Source organism: Trachinotus anak, unplaced genomic scaffold (assembly GCF_046630095.1).
Source record: "Trachinotus anak isolate AG129_WGS33_773 ecotype Australia unplaced genomic scaffold, CSIRO_AGI_Tana_v1 ptg000018l, whole genome shotgun sequence".
Lineage (NCBI taxonomy): Eukaryota > Metazoa > Chordata > Actinopteri > Carangiformes > Carangidae > Trachinotus > Trachinotus anak.
Window position 1 is genome coordinate 17,445,574 of NW_027273869.1, and position 19,255 is coordinate 17,464,828.

Here is a 19,255-nt window from a genome sequence, read left to right on the forward strand (position 1 = left end):
AAGATGCTGATGCTAACCTTCAGTGTCCTGCATGTTTTATTTTTTTCTTCCTGTTAGTTACTTGCCCAAAAAAAAAAAAAAAACATCCACAAGCTCTGACTCTTGCAGGAGCCACTGAAATGTTGCCAAATGAGTCACAGTTACAGAATGACTCCAACACGCTGTGAGAACTGACATTCCCTGCAGCATTGATTAGCATCAAGCTGAAGTGAAAGTGAAATGCAGCCCGTGTTCTGAAGCACACCACTGCTGAGAGAGAAAAGACGTTCTGGATTGAGTTTCTTTGGAACCGTGAAGTGTTTTTTTTTTTTGGAACATTTTTTTGTTTTGTTTGGTTTGGTTTGCTGGTGATGATGAGTGGGTGTGTTTCCATGGTAAAGAGCCAAGGGAGAGCACTAGTGTTAGGGGATATATCCTGTGTTTACCATGTTTATGGAGCTTGTGTTTGTATTTTTTATTTTGCTAAAGTAAAGTAAACATTAAGGAAAAAACAAGAGTTACAGGGTTTTTATATGCAACAGCTTAAGTGGGAAGAAAAATCTACATAAACAGTTTATATTAGTAGGTGCTTGAAATACATTTTTTAGTTAAACCATGAATTAAAGATGTTTATCAAATAATAGTATTTTAAGTAATTAACTGAAATGTGCCTTTAAAAGTTTTTTTTTTGCTCCTCTTCTACTTAAAAAAAAAAAATACTTTTTCTATAATCACCTTAGCGAAGCACACTCATGCTTTCAGTGCTTACAATTAAGCAGACACTTCAGCTGCTTTCAGTGCTGACACTTCAGCTGATTACAGCTGATTTCAACACTATGGTAAGAGATCGACCCAGAACACACTGCAGAGAAATTACATCTTATCTGGCTCGGGAATGCCTCTGGGTTCCTGCCAGGATGATCCAGAATTTGTTAGTGGGAGAGGGATGAGGGCGGGAAATGGATGGATGGGAACGAACTTTCACTTTAAAGCTTCAAACTCATTGATTATCAGTGTCTGAAACCTACTTTAGAACTGAGGGGGGGTCACTGCATCCAATAATTTTCTATTACTTTGCAAAACTGACACAGACTTCACACAGTGATTGGCCAGCTGAGCAGAGACATGAGTGGGAGGAGTCTGAACCTCTCTACAGCACTCCTCTTCTTCTTCTTCTTCTTCTTCTTGTTTCATTCTGTCACTTTTTCTTGTGCACCTTCGAGGGGAGAGTGTGCACCATAATCTACAGAAGTGGACTCCGTTCACCACAGAAAAAAAAAGCCTTGTGTCATAATTATGAATTATATGTCTCATAATTGCAAGAATATATCTCATAATTACTAATTATTTGCAAGATTAATCCCATCTTGTCCCTCGACGGCAGGTTCAGTGACGTTTTCACTTCAACTGACGCTTCAAATCTTTCACCGCTTCAACTTTAACTGCAAGTAATTGGCACCTAACTAACCTACATACATACAGCTTCTGAGGGTGTGTGCTTCTCTTGGTGTTTTTTTTTTTTCACATTAGTTGAACCACTTATCCTTTGACGATCTCAGAGACATTGGGCTACACTAATCCACCACAGGGCCGACATGTAGAGACCAACAACCATTCACGCTCACATTCACACCAACAGGTTATTTAGAGTCTACAAGGAGAACGTGCAAACTCCAGACGGAACTTTGTTGCTGTGAAGTTATGGTGCAAACCTCTGCAAAACCGTGCCGCCAACACTTATCTTTAATTTCTCTCTTTGTTTTTTTTGTTTTTTTTTCTGCAAATGTTTACTTGAAGGTGTGAAAGATGTGATCACCAGAGTGAGAAGTTGTGGTTATTAAGAAGAAAAAAAAGTCATCCTTCACACACGTACAACTACACATCAAAATGTTCTCACAAACCTTCTCTCCCTCTGAAAATGCAAATAACACAAAGACGTTAAAGTTTTATAACGGTCATGTACCTCCATAGAAACTGAGGCTACATGTTTTCTACGGTGGCCCTGAAGCTCAACACACTGCAGCTGAAAAAAAAACAAAAACATGCAAATAAACAAAACACAAACACATTCAGAAAACATCTTAATCAATCTACCAAATACTATATTTGCATTTGTGTATTTGGTTGTGTTGTGAGTATTTGCAGCACATGTGTTGATCAAATTGATTAAGTTTTCCCACCATAGTTTTTCCTCTTTAAACACTGTGCAGTTTAGAAAATGTTGTGTTTTCCAGTCAACAACTATTTTCAAAACAAACTAGAGACGTACTACAAACCCTCTTGTTTTAGTTATTATAATCTTTGACACTCCGCTCCTCAGAGGCTCTTAAAGAGATCTTAAATATATAATTGACTAATGAGATCAAATCAATAACCCCCCCACACACGCCCACAACCCAGGCTCCAGTCTCCACAGGTCCTGTCTGATTCAGATCAACAACTGTGGAATTTTCCCGGCAAATAACTCAACACGGGAGCAGCCGCTTTCCTGAGACGCGAACATGAACCGCGAACGTCTCTGTGGCCCAGACGCTCACTGTGCGCCTGTTTAATAATAGTGTTTTTTCCTGTGAGACTATTTTCTTTCCTCGTTACTGCTGCATGCAAACACAAACACACACATACACACACACAAGCTGTACACACATGCCTGTGTTGATCTTCGGTGTGCAGAAATAGATAAACTATTTTTACAGATCCTGCTGAGATTAGTCATGAAGCTAGTTACAGCTCAGCCAAATGGTAGCAGCAGAAGCTAAAACATGCAAACTTCAACCTCCCTCACCCTCTCTCCCCCGCCTTTTCCCTCCCCGCCCCCCCTCTGCTTGCGGCTTCATTATGCTGTAGTGCTGTGTATATAAATAATTATCTATTATTCTTCATTTCCATCCTGAAGGCAGCAGACACACAGAGGTGAAAGCCTGACTTTCACATAACAATAAGTGCATAATTAACCTTGAGGGAGGGAGAGATCTTTAAAGCACCCCCCCCTTCCCCTGCTCCTCCCCCTCCTCCCCCATTCTTCTACACTGTCCCGGTGCCAACCTCACCCCTCCTCCCCTTTTCCCAGAGGCCCAGGCTGCACCAAAGCTGGCTGAAGTCTCTGAGCAAATATCTAGCATTAAAAAACAAACAAATAAGAATATATGACAGTTACATATTTGCATATTCTGCCCTGCTCCTCTTCTCTGTAAACAACCCTGGCTTATTTAAAAGCTTTACTTTAGATAATCAATGTTATAATTAAAGAAGAAAAAAAATTGTCTCTGTGTTTCAGAAGCAATCGCAGCAGTGCAACAGATTCTAATCAGAGTTAATGGGAGCAAATTACGCCTGATTCCCGCTCCGTCTTCTCCAGTCATTACGTGCTGGCATAGAGATGAGCTGGGAAGCCGTTGTAATTTAACTCCATTTTAACTGACAGGTTTTCCAAATAGGCCACGAGCACGTGGGCGTGAGGAAAAAAGCCACACACGCACACACTAGTGCAAATTTGTGTGTTTACTGAGAGACGTCACACTGTTGTGTTTGGCCGGGGCGGTTTTATATGCAATATTGTTAACATTTTTATCGCCCTGTTCATGACAGGGCAGGGAATATTACAGCAATTTGTGTAAATATGAATTACCTTAGTGATGTGTTAGCGGTAAGTGCTAAACAGCCCCGCAGTGGTATTGTCATTGTGTGTGTCTGTTTTGACGTAGACTGCCTTTGATTCTTCTCTCCATTCATGAAAAAAAAAGCTTCTTTTAAAGGCGCATACTGCTTATGAAAATGAAGCCTAATTTCACACACACACACACACACACACACACACACACACACACACACACACACACACACACACACACACTCTTCTGTAGTATACAAGACAAACACACAACCATAGTGAGGTTATGCAAATGTAGGGTTGCAGCAGGGAGGGCTGGTGAAATGTGAACCAAACTGGAGCTGCCTGTTGTGTTATGGCATCAGGCTGTTGTGCTTTCAGTATAAAGTTACAGCAGTTTTTCAGACTAGTGAGTGAAGAGATCAGGATATTTCTTAGAGCATATGTGCAAGTCAGTGTACTGTATATAACAAGTGGCAAACAAATGCAAAAGCTCATATCAAATAATAACACTGTTGCTTAGTGTGGTGACCTTTACCACTGACAGAAAACAAACAAATAATAAACAAACAAAAAAAATAATAATGATAATAATAATAATAAGAAGCAGAAGCAGAAGCAGCAGAAGAAGAAGAAGAAGAAGAAGAAGAATCATATATATCGTGGTCCTGGGAGCACATGCAAACAGAGAAAACACAAACAAATTCAGAAAACATCATCAATTTGAGAACATGTGCTGCAAATATTCACTACACAATGTGAGTGTTGATACAAAAAAGTGATGAACCTGGGTGGGACGCACTTATAATAGATGTATTATTGTATTATAATAGATCTACTATAATACATCCATGTGCGCTTGTTGTTTAATGCTTTTAGCTTCAAAAGTCACAAAGCATTGAACAAGTGTGTCCCAGCTGGGTTCATCACTTTTTTGTGTCCCCTGGAAACACTTCTGTTGTTGTCAGGGCTACTTGCAGTACATGTGATGTCAAATTGATGAAGATGTTTTCTGAATTTCTTTGTATTTTCTCTGTTTGCATGCGTTTCCTTATGCAGTACACTGAGCTCTCAGGGCCACTGTGTGTGTGTGTGTGTGTGTGTGTGTGTGTGTGTGTGTGTGTGTGTGTGTGTGTGTGTGTGTGTGTGTGTGTGTGTGTGTGTATATATATAATATATATATATATATAGCCTCTTGCTCAGGCTTGTAAAAGCGCTGTCTGCTCATTCATTACAACAGTGTGTCACTGTGAGGTTGTTGCAGCAGAAGAAGTTTCCACAGAAACCTGACTCTGGCTCAACTTCTGCTGTAACACCATGTGGCAAGAAACTACAGTATGTAAGTCAGACATACAGTATGTACAAGATTAATGCACATTAGGAAAAATATTGAGAGGCTGACTATAGGTTTATGTCTCAAATGTAACTTATATATAATAATTATTTTGTATTTGACAATGATGGTTATTGTTATAACCATATAGTTTACTTATATGTATGTCTGTGCTTTTTTTTAGATAGAGACAAGAGTCAACACTGGTGTTTCTTTCTGCTCTTTAATGTTTCTTCTAGACTGGTAAATAAACACCTATTAATGCTAATGCTATCTATGTAGCAATAGCAAAACTTGCGTATAGCACCTTTAAAGCAAAGAATGACCTATTGATGTGCCAAACATCCTGCTGTGGCGCTTTTAAAGGTAAAATATGACCCTTTCGCTGGAGCCAGAAGCTCAGATCCACCTTTCAGTGTAAACTGATAAAAGCACAAGGGTCACAGCCAAACTAAAGTGGTATAGGTCTGCATACATCCTAACACCACAACACACCTCACCACACACACACGCAGAAGACGACAGGTCTATCGCAGCGCATCATCTCCAGCAGGCTCTGGCAGGGTGTAGCGTGGTGAATTCATTATGCAAATGAAATCTGTTCGGCGAGCAGCTACCTTACCCACATGACCAAACTTATGATGTAGCCTTAAAAAAAAAAAGCTCTTAACATGAATGGTGAATGTATCTTACACACACATGCACGTGCACATGAGAGACTAAGGGAATTCACAGCAGCTCGACTCTGTCTGATCGAGCTGCACCAAAGCAGATCTTTCATATGCACTAAAAATACCATAAATATGTAAAGCAGGTTGAATTACATGTCACTGTCTGGGTCTGTAACCGGTGTTAATTTAACTCTTTGACTTACCTGACAGAGGATTAGAGAGAAAAAGATTTGTTTTCCGGGTTCTGCCTTCACTCGTCAAAACTCAATTTACATTTTTCATGCTTAAAATCTTTATAATCTAAATAATAAATGTATATTAAATTAAGACTTATTTCCAGCCAATCCAAGTACATGAAGGGGCTTTACCCCATAAAACGGTGACTTTTTAACGTAAAAAAAAAAAAAAAAAAAAAGAGCAAATCACACAACAGAAGTGCTCACAGTGCTGCACACTCATGCACTGTTCTTTGCAAACAGAGACGCTGATTAATTTGGGCGCTGATTTTATGAGCACAAAAGCTTTGCTGAACGCATCAGTTAGCAGGGGAGCATTTGAAGTGGAGGAGCTGAGAGAGGGAGACTGTGTGTTTGTGTGAGTTTCACGAGTGAGTAAGCAAGTTTGACAGGGCATTTAGGTGTGTTTGTTACATGTGGTTTGTACGATTGCAACACTTTAAATCCATTTGTATTCTAGCTTTGTACTGTCTTGCAAACGGAGCAAATTCTGAAAACTAGGAAGCAGGGAACCAATCAGAGGCCTGTTGTGTACGGAGTCATTGTGAAACTCCTAAATCTCTTCATAAAGTTCAGTCTGCTGTGAAAGTCTCCCCCTAATTAATATGTTTTAATCTTTTTTTTTTTTTTTTTACTTTTTGTTTAGTTCTGTGTTGAACTTCACATTATTTTATTTTATTGTGTAACAACGACACTTGTAGCTTAATTTAAGGCCTAAAGATGTTATAAATATCAAAACTGGGTTAAAGTTAAATGTAAAAAGAATTACAAGTTCTAATCATTACTCATGAGTGAGATAATAAAAGTCCTCTTTCACTTAATAACCAATAATTCAGGACAACAGAAATCATTCTAATCTGCTAACAAAAGTATTCTTTCACGGACGATGAGGCCTCGTCACTGTTGTTACTCTTCTTCATGTTTATTTTTACCATGTTTATTTTTGACAGCCACAGCCAGAGATCAGATATGAATCAGATCAAGAACCACATCTGGAAGAGGCCCCAGATCTGATGTGAAAAAATCTGATTTGGTGTTATGGCAGTTAAAAAACAATTAATAAGATCTGAGTCACATGGAGTAAAAGAAATTCAGATTTTGGTCATTTCAGCTTGTAATGTGAACGCAGCCTATTTCTTTATAGATTTATCTGTACGGGTTAAAATGGGTGAACTGACCCTTTAAGGAACAACACTGAGACCTAAATAACGATGTAAGTGCTCATTCTCTCTTTAACTTTACATATCCACCACTTTAAACATCCTACAGCTGCTGCTTCCAAGGTCAAGGATGAACTTTAAATCTTCGCTTTTAGCTGACATCAAAGATTAGCTCTTTAAATACTCATGAAAAAAAATGGAAACGTGAACATCCATAATTCAGTGACAACTGGGCAAACTTTATCTGCTGAGGAGGATTGTGGGAAACTGTCTTAAGGTTTCGAGCTGCTACTAATGGACCCTGTGGTCAGAGTGTTTTGATAACTGTATTGTGTTTCTAAAACACAAATACAACAGTGCTGAGAAGGTCCCTGGTGTCATTTGAAAAATATGTGATGGCTGTCGGGAAAACACAGTGTCTCATGGGTATTTTTTTGTGAATATACGTGATTTTCAGTCATATGACAAACCCAAACACTCACATCCATACATGAAGGAAGACAAACAATACACACAGAGACAAAACAAGACCAGTATATGTCTGGACCTCCTATGGTCAAATCCTGATTTTATAACTGACAAAATCACCAAACAGACAAAGACTGAGCTGTGATTGAAAGTTATTAAAGACAGAATATTTTTCTTTTTTTCTATTTATCTATAATAGTTTAGTCTTTATTTACCTCAACTCCAGAAGGTAAAAGACTTGTATTAGTGGCAGATCTTTATTTGTAACTCCTCTGTTTAATATGTAGATGTTATGTGTTACGTTAAAGTTGCTGTATTAGATGTTAACACAGACTCCTGTACTTCCTGTAACTGTTTCAAGTTAAAAGCCCTCTAAACATTTCAGTGGACAAACACTCTTTTTTCTTTACAGGGTTTTTATTGCTGTGCTGCATTAAGTGTATTGTTTGATTTCTGGTTGCTGGCGTTTCTGTTGTTTACATGCGGTTTAGCTCTGATAGTTTCTTCAGCAGTTAGTGATGGCTTCTTTCTCCTCTCTCGCTCAGTGTGTCTTATGTTAAGTTATTCCTCTGTTATCTTTGGTAATAATGATTTGTGTAAACAAAGTAGTTTGTTTGTCGTGAGCGCTCCGCTGCTTCCCTCAAGTTTCCGAGCAGCAGGGAAACCAGAGCAGCTCGGTAGACTGTCCGTAACAAGAGATGTAGCCCTAAGATGTGGCGTCCATACACAGTCCTGTCATGTACCAGGTTTATACTCTTGTCTCTAAAGTCTTTAGTGACAATGTGCTAAGTTGCAGGCTGTAAACACTTTTGTTTGGCTGACCAATGGTGGAAATATGATCACTCAGTCAGTCTTTCATTTAATTTAAACACAATAAAACACCCTGCACAATGTCATTCTGACCTTTTGTAGACTACACAATCAACTGGTTATAAAACAAACACATTTATGACAGTTTAGCCACTAAAGAAGTGACATCACATCAGTCATTTTAGCATCATTTTAGCGACATTTTAGCATCATTTTAGCGACACATATTGATCTGATCTGCTCAAACACATTTCACTCCCAGCTGCATCTTAAACCTCTGACCGTTTCTTTCTTTCGACTCCTTGACCAGTGACCTGTTTATCAAAGCCTCACATTTCTGACTGAGCTGCTGCATTTTGCACTAGTTATCATACGAGCACAGCTTGGTCTTAGCAGGCACAGAGCAGCATGTGTGTGTGTGTGTGTGTGTGTGTGTGTGTGCGCACGCGTGTGTTATCGCTCTGCTAAGACACTCACTCAGCTAGAGAGGAGTCACATGCAAGAAAGATGCAAGGCATGACAACTGAGCTGTGAGGTCACTTCCTGTAGAGATGAAAAGAGGAAGAAAAGGAGGAGGAGGAGGAGGAGAAGGAGGAGGAGGAAGCACACTGTACATGCGGCCTAACGTTGACACAGTGTTGATTTGATGTTAGCCACTAGTGAGCTGGGCAGGCGAGTTAGTTAGAGGCGCTGTCAGCGCTGCTTACCTTTTCTTAGGTAAACGTTATCTGAGAAACAAAACACAAACAAAAGGAAACAAATAAAACAGGTAACCTGTAACACAAGTGTGAGCACTCAAAAACACACACACACACGCACACACACTGTCATAACCCTGCTCTCAAATTCCAGCTGACTAAGCAGCAAACACATAGACACAAAAATATGCATAAAATGATGCAAAGCCTTGAAATGAAGCAACAAAGTGCTTTTTGCCATATTCATAAACCGACAGTGTTGCAGCAGCTTCTGTAGAGAACACAGAGCCGCCTTCATTACATGAGTTATGCTTCAGTTTGCATCATTAAACACGCAGCAGTGTCAGCTGTCCACACTGTCAGCTGTCCATTATTATTAAAGGGAAAAAGGGGAAACGGTGGAAGGACGAGCTTCCTGAGAGACACAGGCAGAGACGGTTAATAGAGGTGGACATTAGTGGACACTTAAAGCCAAATTTCAAATACAGACTTTCTTCATTAAATTCAGCTGATATTACTTTTATCAATTGATAATAATAATAAAACTTTATTTGTTAAATATTAAACATCCAAACAAATAAAATAAGATGTAAATGAAATTAAAAAGAGAATTACACAATAAAAGCTCAGAGTCCTGTTTCACAGTTAGAAGCTCAGAAATAGAGGGAGGGGTCAACTATTAGGAATAGAAAAATATAGAACATAGGAAAATGTACCTGAGTAAAACAGACAATATCTTTTAGTTTTAGTTGTTTTTTTTTTTTATATATCAGAGTTTTTTTTTTTTTTTTTTTTTACATTTTGATGTCATTGTAAATCTGATCTGACGTCTTTCTTATTTCAGTCTTCAGGTTTTGACTTGTTTTGAACATTTTCCTAAATTTCCTAAATGGTTAGTGGTCATCCAGTCAACTCTCTCTCCTTTACGGTATATCCAGTATTATACAGTTTACTACTAACTCTCTTTACCATGTATGTTTTGGAGGAACTGTGAATGCTGCTACACTGGTAAAGGCCAGAATCTGCTTCTCTGAGGTTAGGTTAATGCAGAAGTTACATGTTTTTTCTTTCTTTTTCCATTTCAAAAGCTGCCTCTGTCAATCTGTGAAGGGATTTTCAAATGAAGCTTTATTGTATATATTGAGTATAATTTATACACAATTTATAAGCAAAGACAGTTGCTTTCAACTGAATCACAAAACTAGAGAGACGGCAACAATTTGATCTTTTGTTGTGCAAAAACTAAGAAGATGAAGAGTTTAAACTAGTTTTTAAAGACTTATGTTCAAAAAAAGCCTAATTACTCATCTCAGCTGAATGCAAACATATTTAAAACGCCACATCTCAACAAATGAATCCTAACAATCTGAACTCTTTAATTGATGTGATTAGACATATTTCAGTTCTTTGTCGCTGAAACAATTAGTCAGTTAATTGACAGAAAGCTAACTGGCAAAATCAATTTTAAGCAGAAAATGCCTCAGATTCACAGGTTCCAGCTTCTTAAATGGGAACATTTGCTGGATTTCTTCCTCGTCTGTGAGTGTAAACTGGTTTTTTGGTCAGTTAATCAAACAAAACAAGTTAAATTGTGATGCAAATGAGACTGATTGATGGTAAAAAAAAAAATAATCACACCCTGTTGTCATGTCATGTTTGGTGACTTGAAAAAGAAAAAAAAAAAGCTGCTCCACTGCAGAATGTTGTTTCCCTGTTTGATAGATAATCCACTGAGATGTGAATACAGACATTTATGAATCGCTGCTACAAAAGGAAAAATGAATAAGTTGGCGAAAAAGACCAGCCGCAAGTGAAAAGGACATATGGAGCCAGCGTGAGGGCGAGGACGACCGAGTCAGGTGGAAAACATATCCAGGTTGTCTCCACAACAACAGAGACGCAGGCTATCCATCAGCGGGGGAAGCGTCGAGTAAAATAAATGGTCTGAATGAGGCTGGAGAGGGTGAGCCATCTATCTGGGGGTGAGAGGAGCCGCTGCAGGAGGAAATGTCACTGCGAGTAAAAAGCTTTGGCAAAAAGTCGTGAAAGGGACAGCAAGAGGAAAGGCTGCTGGAGAAGTTAAGGGTGGTGCTATTATTTTGGAAGGGTGGAGGTGAGGAGTGAGAGGTGCTCTTTAGAGGCTGAAGACGGTCGTTGTAAAGAGGCTATAACTGGCTGCGGCTGAATGACACTGAGTGAACGTGATGGCGAGGGCGTGACGTGTCAGTTAGAAAACTGGCAGTGACATTCAAGGAAAACCTGTCTTTCCACTCAGTTTATTTTAAGCATTCTTTGTGAGGTAAAGATGGGACGTGTTTGTGTGTGTATTATGGTTAACTGACATTCGGTGCTGCTACCTAATATCCTTTGGTGACTCACTTTCATGTCACAGATGTTTAAGTTTTCAATTGATTTTCTTCCCGTTCAGGAGGTTAAAGCTTTTGAAAAACCAAGTCTGCTAATTAAGTGCTCAGATTTTCATACCATGATATAGGGCACAAGTGTATTTCATCATTATTGCAAGAAAAAATAAGGGCAGGGCTCATCATGTTCATTTTTTTTAGAAAAGAGTTTAAGATTTAACGTTTCATGCCAAATAACAGCAGAGTGCATAAAATAAAGACAAAAAACGCCTCATTAAAAGGCATAAAATACTGAAAACTAGAGTTACCGCCTTGTGGTTGTTTGCCTCATTCAACCAGCAAAGTTGAAGGAAATATGGTCACAATCTCTCCTTCCTGAGTTACAGCATTGAATAATAGTCAGAGGTGTTTATGCAAAACATCATGATGTCAAAATGAAGTTGACCTTTGACTTTTTTGACATAAAATGTCATCACTTCATTTTATCCTTGAAGACGTTTGAGTTAAATTGTGTCATATCAGTGTATGAATTTGTGAGTTCTGGCCTCATGAAGGTCACAGTGACCTTAACCTTTGACCTTTGACCGCCAAATTCTAATCAGTTCATCAGTTCAAATGAAAATTTGTGCCAAATTTGAAGAAGTTCCCTCAAAGTGCTACTGAGATGTTGTGTTCACGAGAATGAGACCGATGTAGATGTGGACAGAACCTGAAAACATGATACCTCCTCTGTGGCTGTCGCTGATGCAGAGGCATAAAATTTTATTTTGCACTGATCCGTTCACATCTAAAGGAAACTATTCACCCCTGTTTGCAGTAAACAACAAGCACAGATTCAGGAAACTGTCTTTTGCTTTTGTCTCTGTTGCTACCAGAGTCTCTCAGACTCGGAGTCTCTGTGTTCAAACAATATTTTTAAAATCCTTGAATTTTCTCACCTTGAATTTGGTTGTTTTGCAAAAAAATTAATATGAAACCTAATAAATTCCCAGAAAGTAATGAGCCATTCATTTAAGTATATTAAAGCTCCGTGTCCTCAGTTGACTCTGCAGCAAAAACACAAAACACTGTAGTGTGATGACTTAGCTCCACTGTGTTTTCATCAGTTTTTTATGATGATATCAAAATGAGCAGTAATGTAGAATTATAGAGCAGTGTGACTTTTGAACCTGATGTGTTTTTTTGAGCTTTTATTTACTGCACTAGCACCAGAGAAACTCGACTTCCTGTGACAGCCTGATGTGATTTTGCTGATACTGACATGTAACAGATCGGGTTCAGATACGCGTGTTTCTTCCTACCTTCAGGAGGCATGAGGGTCTTGTTGTTCTGAGCGCACCAGCCCACCGGGTGCAGCTCAGCCGTCATGACGTCACACCAGAAGTCGGCCTTGCGGTCCTCGCCGTAGCCGCTGAAGCGCAGCAGCAGAAGCTGGCCACACGTGGTGATGATGGTGGCCACCCAGTACGTGTCTGGGTTGCTCTTATTGGCCACTTCCAGCTTCATACCAGGCTGGAAGCTGCTCTGCAGGCTGACCTCCACCTGGGAGGGACAGAGGCGCAGCAGATCAGTAAAGCAAAGGTTAAAGGTCATTTCTAATCTTTGCTGCTTCAAATGTAGAACTGAAAGGTTAATGTTTGTCATCATGCGTCTTTATATTGATATTTTGGGGATGATTATTGGTGCTTTCTGATTAAATTTAAATAATAGGAAACAGATGAAAAGTATAAAAGGAAACTCCACTAATTTTACGCATAAAGGTCAGTTAATGGGAAGTAATACAGAGGCTGTGAAAGCAGATGTTAAACGGAAAATTACACTGCTTATGTCATCAGGGTCAATTTATTTTAAGCTTCAAATGAGTTGATGTTACTAACTGAGAGGCACAAAAACTTTGGTCGCATCATCTGTATCGTAGAATCATGTGTTTTTGGAGCTTGAGACTAAAGCTCTGCTGCTTCGATTTCAACCGCTCTTTTTAAAATCTCTCCCTATAATTTCACTAAACTAACAGAGTCAAATAATCTAGGAAAAATAGGTCCTTCAACTGTGATTCCAGCCAAACATTTCCTGGCTCCAGCTTCAAATGTGAGGAACTGCTGTTTTCCACTGTTTTGTATGAGTGTAGACTGAAATTTTTTTTGCTGAATGAAACAAGCATTTCAGAGACGTCCACAGGGCTGTGGGAGGTGTGATGGATATTTTACAGACTAAACAATCAATCAAATGAAACAATATATCGATGAATGAAATAATCATTAGATTCAGCCATAATCGCGAATACAAATCCCAAGATATCTAGTTTAATCCAAATTAATTAGAGCGCAAATACAAAGCTACAAGCCACAGGTGAGGTGAGCACAGGTGAGATTTAAATAATAATCACCAGGCAGAATTAACGAAGACTTTTCGAGAACAGCCTGGAACCGGTCGTTGGCGCCAAACAACAGCCTTTCAGTTTCTCCTCGCACAGATTTATCGCTTTCTCTGCGAGACACTGAATGCAGCACAGCATAATGCGTTTCCACCATAGCCACAGGCTGCCACACAATTCTCAAGAACCCTACAAGCCCGACAGGATGTTCACATTCAACACTCACACAAACGCACACACTCTCGAGTGAATGGAAAAAGCCAACATCTTAGAAATAAACACAATACAAATGGCCCCGTGACTTCCTGCTATAACAATGCAAACGTGCTGTATCACTCTGGTTGGCTTATGTAAGAGAGCTACGGGCAGCCTCGGCAGCAAACACTGACTTTGTGTGTGTGTCTGTGTGTGTGTGTGTGTGTGCAGGCCCAAGAGAAATCACTGTTTCAATTTGTCCAGGCAGCAAGAGCACGAGAGAGAGAGAGAGAGAGAGAGAGACGAAGGCTGCACTTTACTGAATCACATTTTTCTGGGGAATTCATGGTCTGTTTCCCAGTGACTCAATCCACTTACCAACAAGGCAATTTAGCTTCCCAGGAGACCTGAGCTGCTCAAATCACCACAGTTTGTCCGACATCGGGCCTCACTCACAAAAACCCACATATTCTAATCTCGCCCCTTATTACGGTCATCGCTGCGAGTGAGGTAAGAAACCGAAACACTGACATGCTTCTTCAAATTTCAAACCACTGACAGACATGTCTCCACCTTTGCGCCGCTGAGCCTCAGCGGGACGGACAGCTGCTCCGTCCGTCAAAGACAGAGTCAGCTGAGGTGGATAAAGACCTCACATCCAGGATCAACGGCGCTCGCCCATCTGGCCCTCTCCTGTGATGTAACATGTTAATGGAGGCAAAGCCTTGTAATTGTTTCATAGCAGGATGAGTTTTTTTGGAGGAGGATCACAACTAAAACGACATCAAGAGTCCTCTGAATGTTTTTTAATTTAGTGCTGATGCTTCACATTGAGTCATCAGGTCGATTAATAGAAACTGGATCAATAATCAGTTACTCAGATGTTTAAAACTGATTTGACATTAAAATCACAAAGATTTTTACACACAGCTGCAACAAAAAATCAAGTTATATAAGTAAATTTCTGATTTTCATACTGTTTAGATTATGTTTTAAACCAATCAATCAATCAAACTGTATCAGCACAGCAATTTTCATACAGTTAGGTACACTTCAAAGACCTTTACAAGTGTCTGACAATCTAATGATGGACATTAAAAGTATTAAGTAAAACTACTGGACCTCATATACATGAAAAAAAGAAAAGTGAATTACTTAGATACATAAAGATAGAGGAGGTAGAGCAGGTCGATCACTAATCGGAAGGTCGGTGGTTCGATCCCCGGCTTCTTCAATCCTTAGGCAAGAAACTGAACCCCAAATTGCCCCTGATGACTCAGTATATGAAAATGGTAAATGTTGTGTGTATTGTGAAGCACTTTGAAATGTCTGTATGACTAGAAAAAGATTCAAAAAGCTTTATAAGTGCCGTCCATTTACCATCTCCAGGATTTCAGCTTCCAGAACAATACTTTATCTGATCGTTAGTATATTCATTTTCTCAATCTCAACATGTGTTTCTACAAAAACTTTCTTACATTACACAAAATTCTTAAATGCAAACTGTTAAGTCCAACTTCCTGTTTTCCTTTTAAAGACATTACAGCTTAAAAATCATCAGTAATCACTCCACATATATCTACACACTATCTGACAGGATCACACTGTACCAACACTTCCTTAAAGCTGTGTTCAATATTCTAGTGGTCTGTTGCATCATATCGTAACATTTCCCCCAAACTTCATCCTGATGTGTTTTTGTATCATTTCTGATTTTAAAATCTTCAGTAGAATTTGAAATGAATAAAGTGGATTAAACTAAGTTTGGTTGCGCAGCATCAGTTTGCATCAGTTTGTAATAACTGACCTGCTGCTCTTTCAAGCCTCTTAAACCTCACTGACCTGCTGCAGGTCAGTGAGGTTTAAGAGGCTTGAAAGAGAGTTAGTGAAAAATAAAGTAATAAAGCTGGGGGACTTTTAAGAGACAAACTGAAACCACTACATCCTTCACTTCCCTTTAAACCTCCAAACAAGACGTGCCTTTCATTACACCCTCCCTGATTGGTTAGTTTGGTAAATCAAGTTACCTGTGTCATTTTCTCAGCCTGAATAAACAAGCCTGAATCTGACTGTGTGTTCAGTGCCAACTTTTGGTACTTTATTGATCCACTGATCCTCAAAAACAAAACAAAAAACCCCCCAAAAAACCCAGTCAAAATAACATCTGGCAACTTTGAATATACTTAAGCAACTTCAGTTTTGCCTTGGGAAGAAATTCATCATGATTTTGGCACCACGGCCGTTCTGCTGAGCTTAGCATTTGGATCAAGAACAACATTTAGCGGGAAAAAAAAAAAAAACAATTAGCTGATTCAGTGTTATTTTTGGAAAATCCCCTTAATTCAGTTACTCTACACCCACGTGTCCTGTTAACATACAGCTGCTTTCAGTTCAATCAGATACTGAAAAAAAAAAAAAAAAAAAAAAAAAAAACATCAAGTAAAAACTAAAGGAAATATAGATTAAGACTGGCTTGTACAGATGTGTGAGCTGCAGCAGCAGTGATTAAACAGGTGAGTTTGACATGTTAAACAAGGTCCGGTCGGTGATGCCAACATGCAGCTCAGCGGACCCCTCAGCTGACCTGGACCATGATTGTCAGTCTGAACTAACTCAGCAGGCTCTGCTTCACTTCACTTTGGTATCAGATCTGAGTTTCAACCCGGTGAATCAGAGCAGAGCACAGATGGCCTGCAGAGATGCTGCCAAGAAAAAGTACCTCTCCCTTTCATGCCACCTCCCTGAGCTCCATAAAGGTTTTATGTGGAACAGTCTCTGTTGCATCAGCCCTGATCATGTAGATACGCTTGTTGATACGTTCCACACAGGTCTTAAGTTGTGAGTTATTTCTTTTAAATCTGATGATTCAGTTTTCTAGAGAATTTACGTAGTTTCCTGACTCAGATATGTTAGATAAAGATCAGCAGGAGCTGGCAGCACAAAACACCTTAAGTTTTCTACTTAAGATTAACACTTGAGGTTTAATTTCTCTTTAGCTGAGGAAGTTTCTTAAAAGATCTCTTAAATAATCTCTTAAAAGGGTTTCCTTAATTAAAGAAAAAAGTTAAGGCATTCGCAGCAGTGAAAGAGATTTTACAGCAGTAAAATTCTATTGTTTCCATGGAGACTGTTGATTTGCTGCCATTAGCACTTATGATACCCACATATTATCACTTGTGGGAGGCTGGGAACATTAAAGAAGCACCACTATTTCATCCTCCTGGTATAGAGACAGGAACTTCACCACTGTGTTCGGCAGACTGCAGGTCGGACGAATCATAAACTGACTGCAGGTAAAATGTCCAGGTGTCTCCTGGTCGAACAACACTCTTCTCCGGATGTGTTAGTTAATTTATCACAATGTTGCAGTTAAGATAGAATCAGAGATACTTTTCGCTTTTTTCCTTTCTTTGGTCGCTGAAGGCTTTTGTGCAACAGTTTGCAACTGATTTTAAGTGATTCCTTAAGTTTAACACTAAGATATGGAGAAATCCCCAAATACTTAAGTGAACATTTTATGGAAACTTTATGGGAAAGAAGCATAAAAAATGCTGATTTTAAACACTTTTTTTTACTTCAGATGTCTATTGTCCAAATTAATAACTATTTATTTTGACTCAGTCCCACATACAACGTCCTGTTGCCTCAAGTACTCACTAAAGCACCAAATGTGAATTAATCCGCTGCTGAAAATAGTCCCAAACCAATGCAGCATTTCCTCCAGTTTGAGTAACGTTTCCTAAAAGCCACAGTGCCCACCTGATTTAGGGAATTACTTACTTACTAATTACTTTTAAAAAATGAAAATCCACCTTTGGGACCTAATTAGTTTGACTTATTATCCATTCAGAGATTCTCTTTGTGTCTGCGGCCACTGCCAGACAAATACAACCACAACAGAAAAGACATTACAATTACAACAAGTGCTCCACAGCAACATCACCAACACTCAGGGATTAAGTGCAACAAATGCAAGTGACAGGATTGTACAAGTGATTTATGTTGATAAATAAAAATAACACCTATTGTGATAAAATAATATTAGTATAAAGATTTAAACCACAGATACTTGAGAGCAAGGAAATAGAAAAGAAATGCTGACATGAAAAATGACTTTGCTCTTATTTGTTTCCCTTGTCTTGTTTTCTTTTGTGCTTCAGTAACCAGCCACAACTGTGTTTACAAAAGTCAGCAGAGGTTGTCACGACTTGTGCGTCACGAGGTTACAAAGCCAACGGGAGCGCTCCAGTGAACAGCATCAACACTATGATGCCAGCGCCTGGCTTGCTCCAATATGTCGTTAAAGGATTTCTGCATATGGTGATTAACCGAGAAGCTGCATTTAAAGGCTCACCACGGCGATGGGATTGTAAGGTGAGGATGAAACCCAGTCACTCACATGTTTGAAGGTGGTGTGAGGGGCAGCATTTGCCCCCGTCTCCTCCATGTACTCCTCCCAGTTAAACTCCGCCTCCTCCTCCATGGACTCTGCATCTGAATAAACAATAACATCACCAATAAAATAAACAGCTTTATTCACTGGATAACATACAGGTAGCAATTAAACACATCGCCTGCATGTTTTGTAAATGTAGCTGATGTAGCTGTGTGTGTGTGTGTGTGTGTGTGTGTGTGTGTGTGTGTGAGTTGCGTCTCTGGAGACTCCTCAGTATGAAGAGTGCAGGACTGAACCTGCTCTGTCTAATGAGAGGGAACTGTAGGAAGCTGATGTTTTGATGGAGTGTGTTTCTGCTCGAGTCTACTTGTGAACACTCACACACGCACGCACACACACACACACACACACTTGTTTTACAAACAGAGTTTAGCACCCAGCTGACACATTTTGTGTCAAACATGGCACATTTTCTTCTCAGTTAAACCAAGATGTCAGATACACAGTTCTGGAATAAACACAACTTCCTTCTTCTCAGTGAGAAAAGCCGTGATGAGGATAAAGTTTCTTCTATGGTTTTTCATCATAGTCAAAAAATTCAGAAGTTTTCTTCTGTATCAAAAGCAATGCAGTGATTGCTTGTACGTTACAGTGCCTGTTAGTGGATAACACAACTTGACTTTTAATGGTGCAGATTCACCAAAATGTAAACAAATACAGGCTAAAGCAGAGCTCCCTCAACATTTGTCCCATTTGTTTATAATACAGTAGTCTGTGTAATACAGCTAGTGTCCAAAATCAACAACTTTACCATTTTATACTAACAGAAAATGATATAATACACCAATGCATGTGCAATTTTGGAAAGTCACTCCCAATTAACTTTCTTTTAGATTATTTATTGACATTTTTGCCTTCATTTGATAGTCAACAGTGAAGATGCAGAGTGGAAACATGCGGAG

The 19,255-nt window shown here is 39.2% G+C and overlaps 1 protein-coding gene across 4 annotated transcripts in view; it reads right to left on the reverse strand.

Moving 5' to 3' along the window:
* sfmbt2 (Scm like with four mbt domains 2) overlaps positions 1 to 19,255 on the reverse strand; it is a 47,366-nt gene that overhangs the window by 19,687 nt on the left and 8,424 nt on the right. For 3 of the 4 annotated variants that reach the window (XM_071502116.1, XM_071502119.1, XM_071502117.1), the window contains exons 3-5: positions 18,297 to 18,391; positions 12,630 to 12,870; positions 8,975 to 8,995 (exon numbers count right to left, since the gene is read on the reverse strand). In XM_071502116.1, coding sequence (XP_071358217.1) covers positions 8,975 to 8,995; positions 12,630 to 12,870; positions 18,297 to 18,391 — 357 coding nt within the window. The remainder of the gene's footprint in view (positions 1 to 8,974; positions 8,996 to 12,629; positions 12,871 to 18,296; positions 18,392 to 19,255) is intronic. The other variant, XM_071502120.1, reaches the window with a different exon arrangement.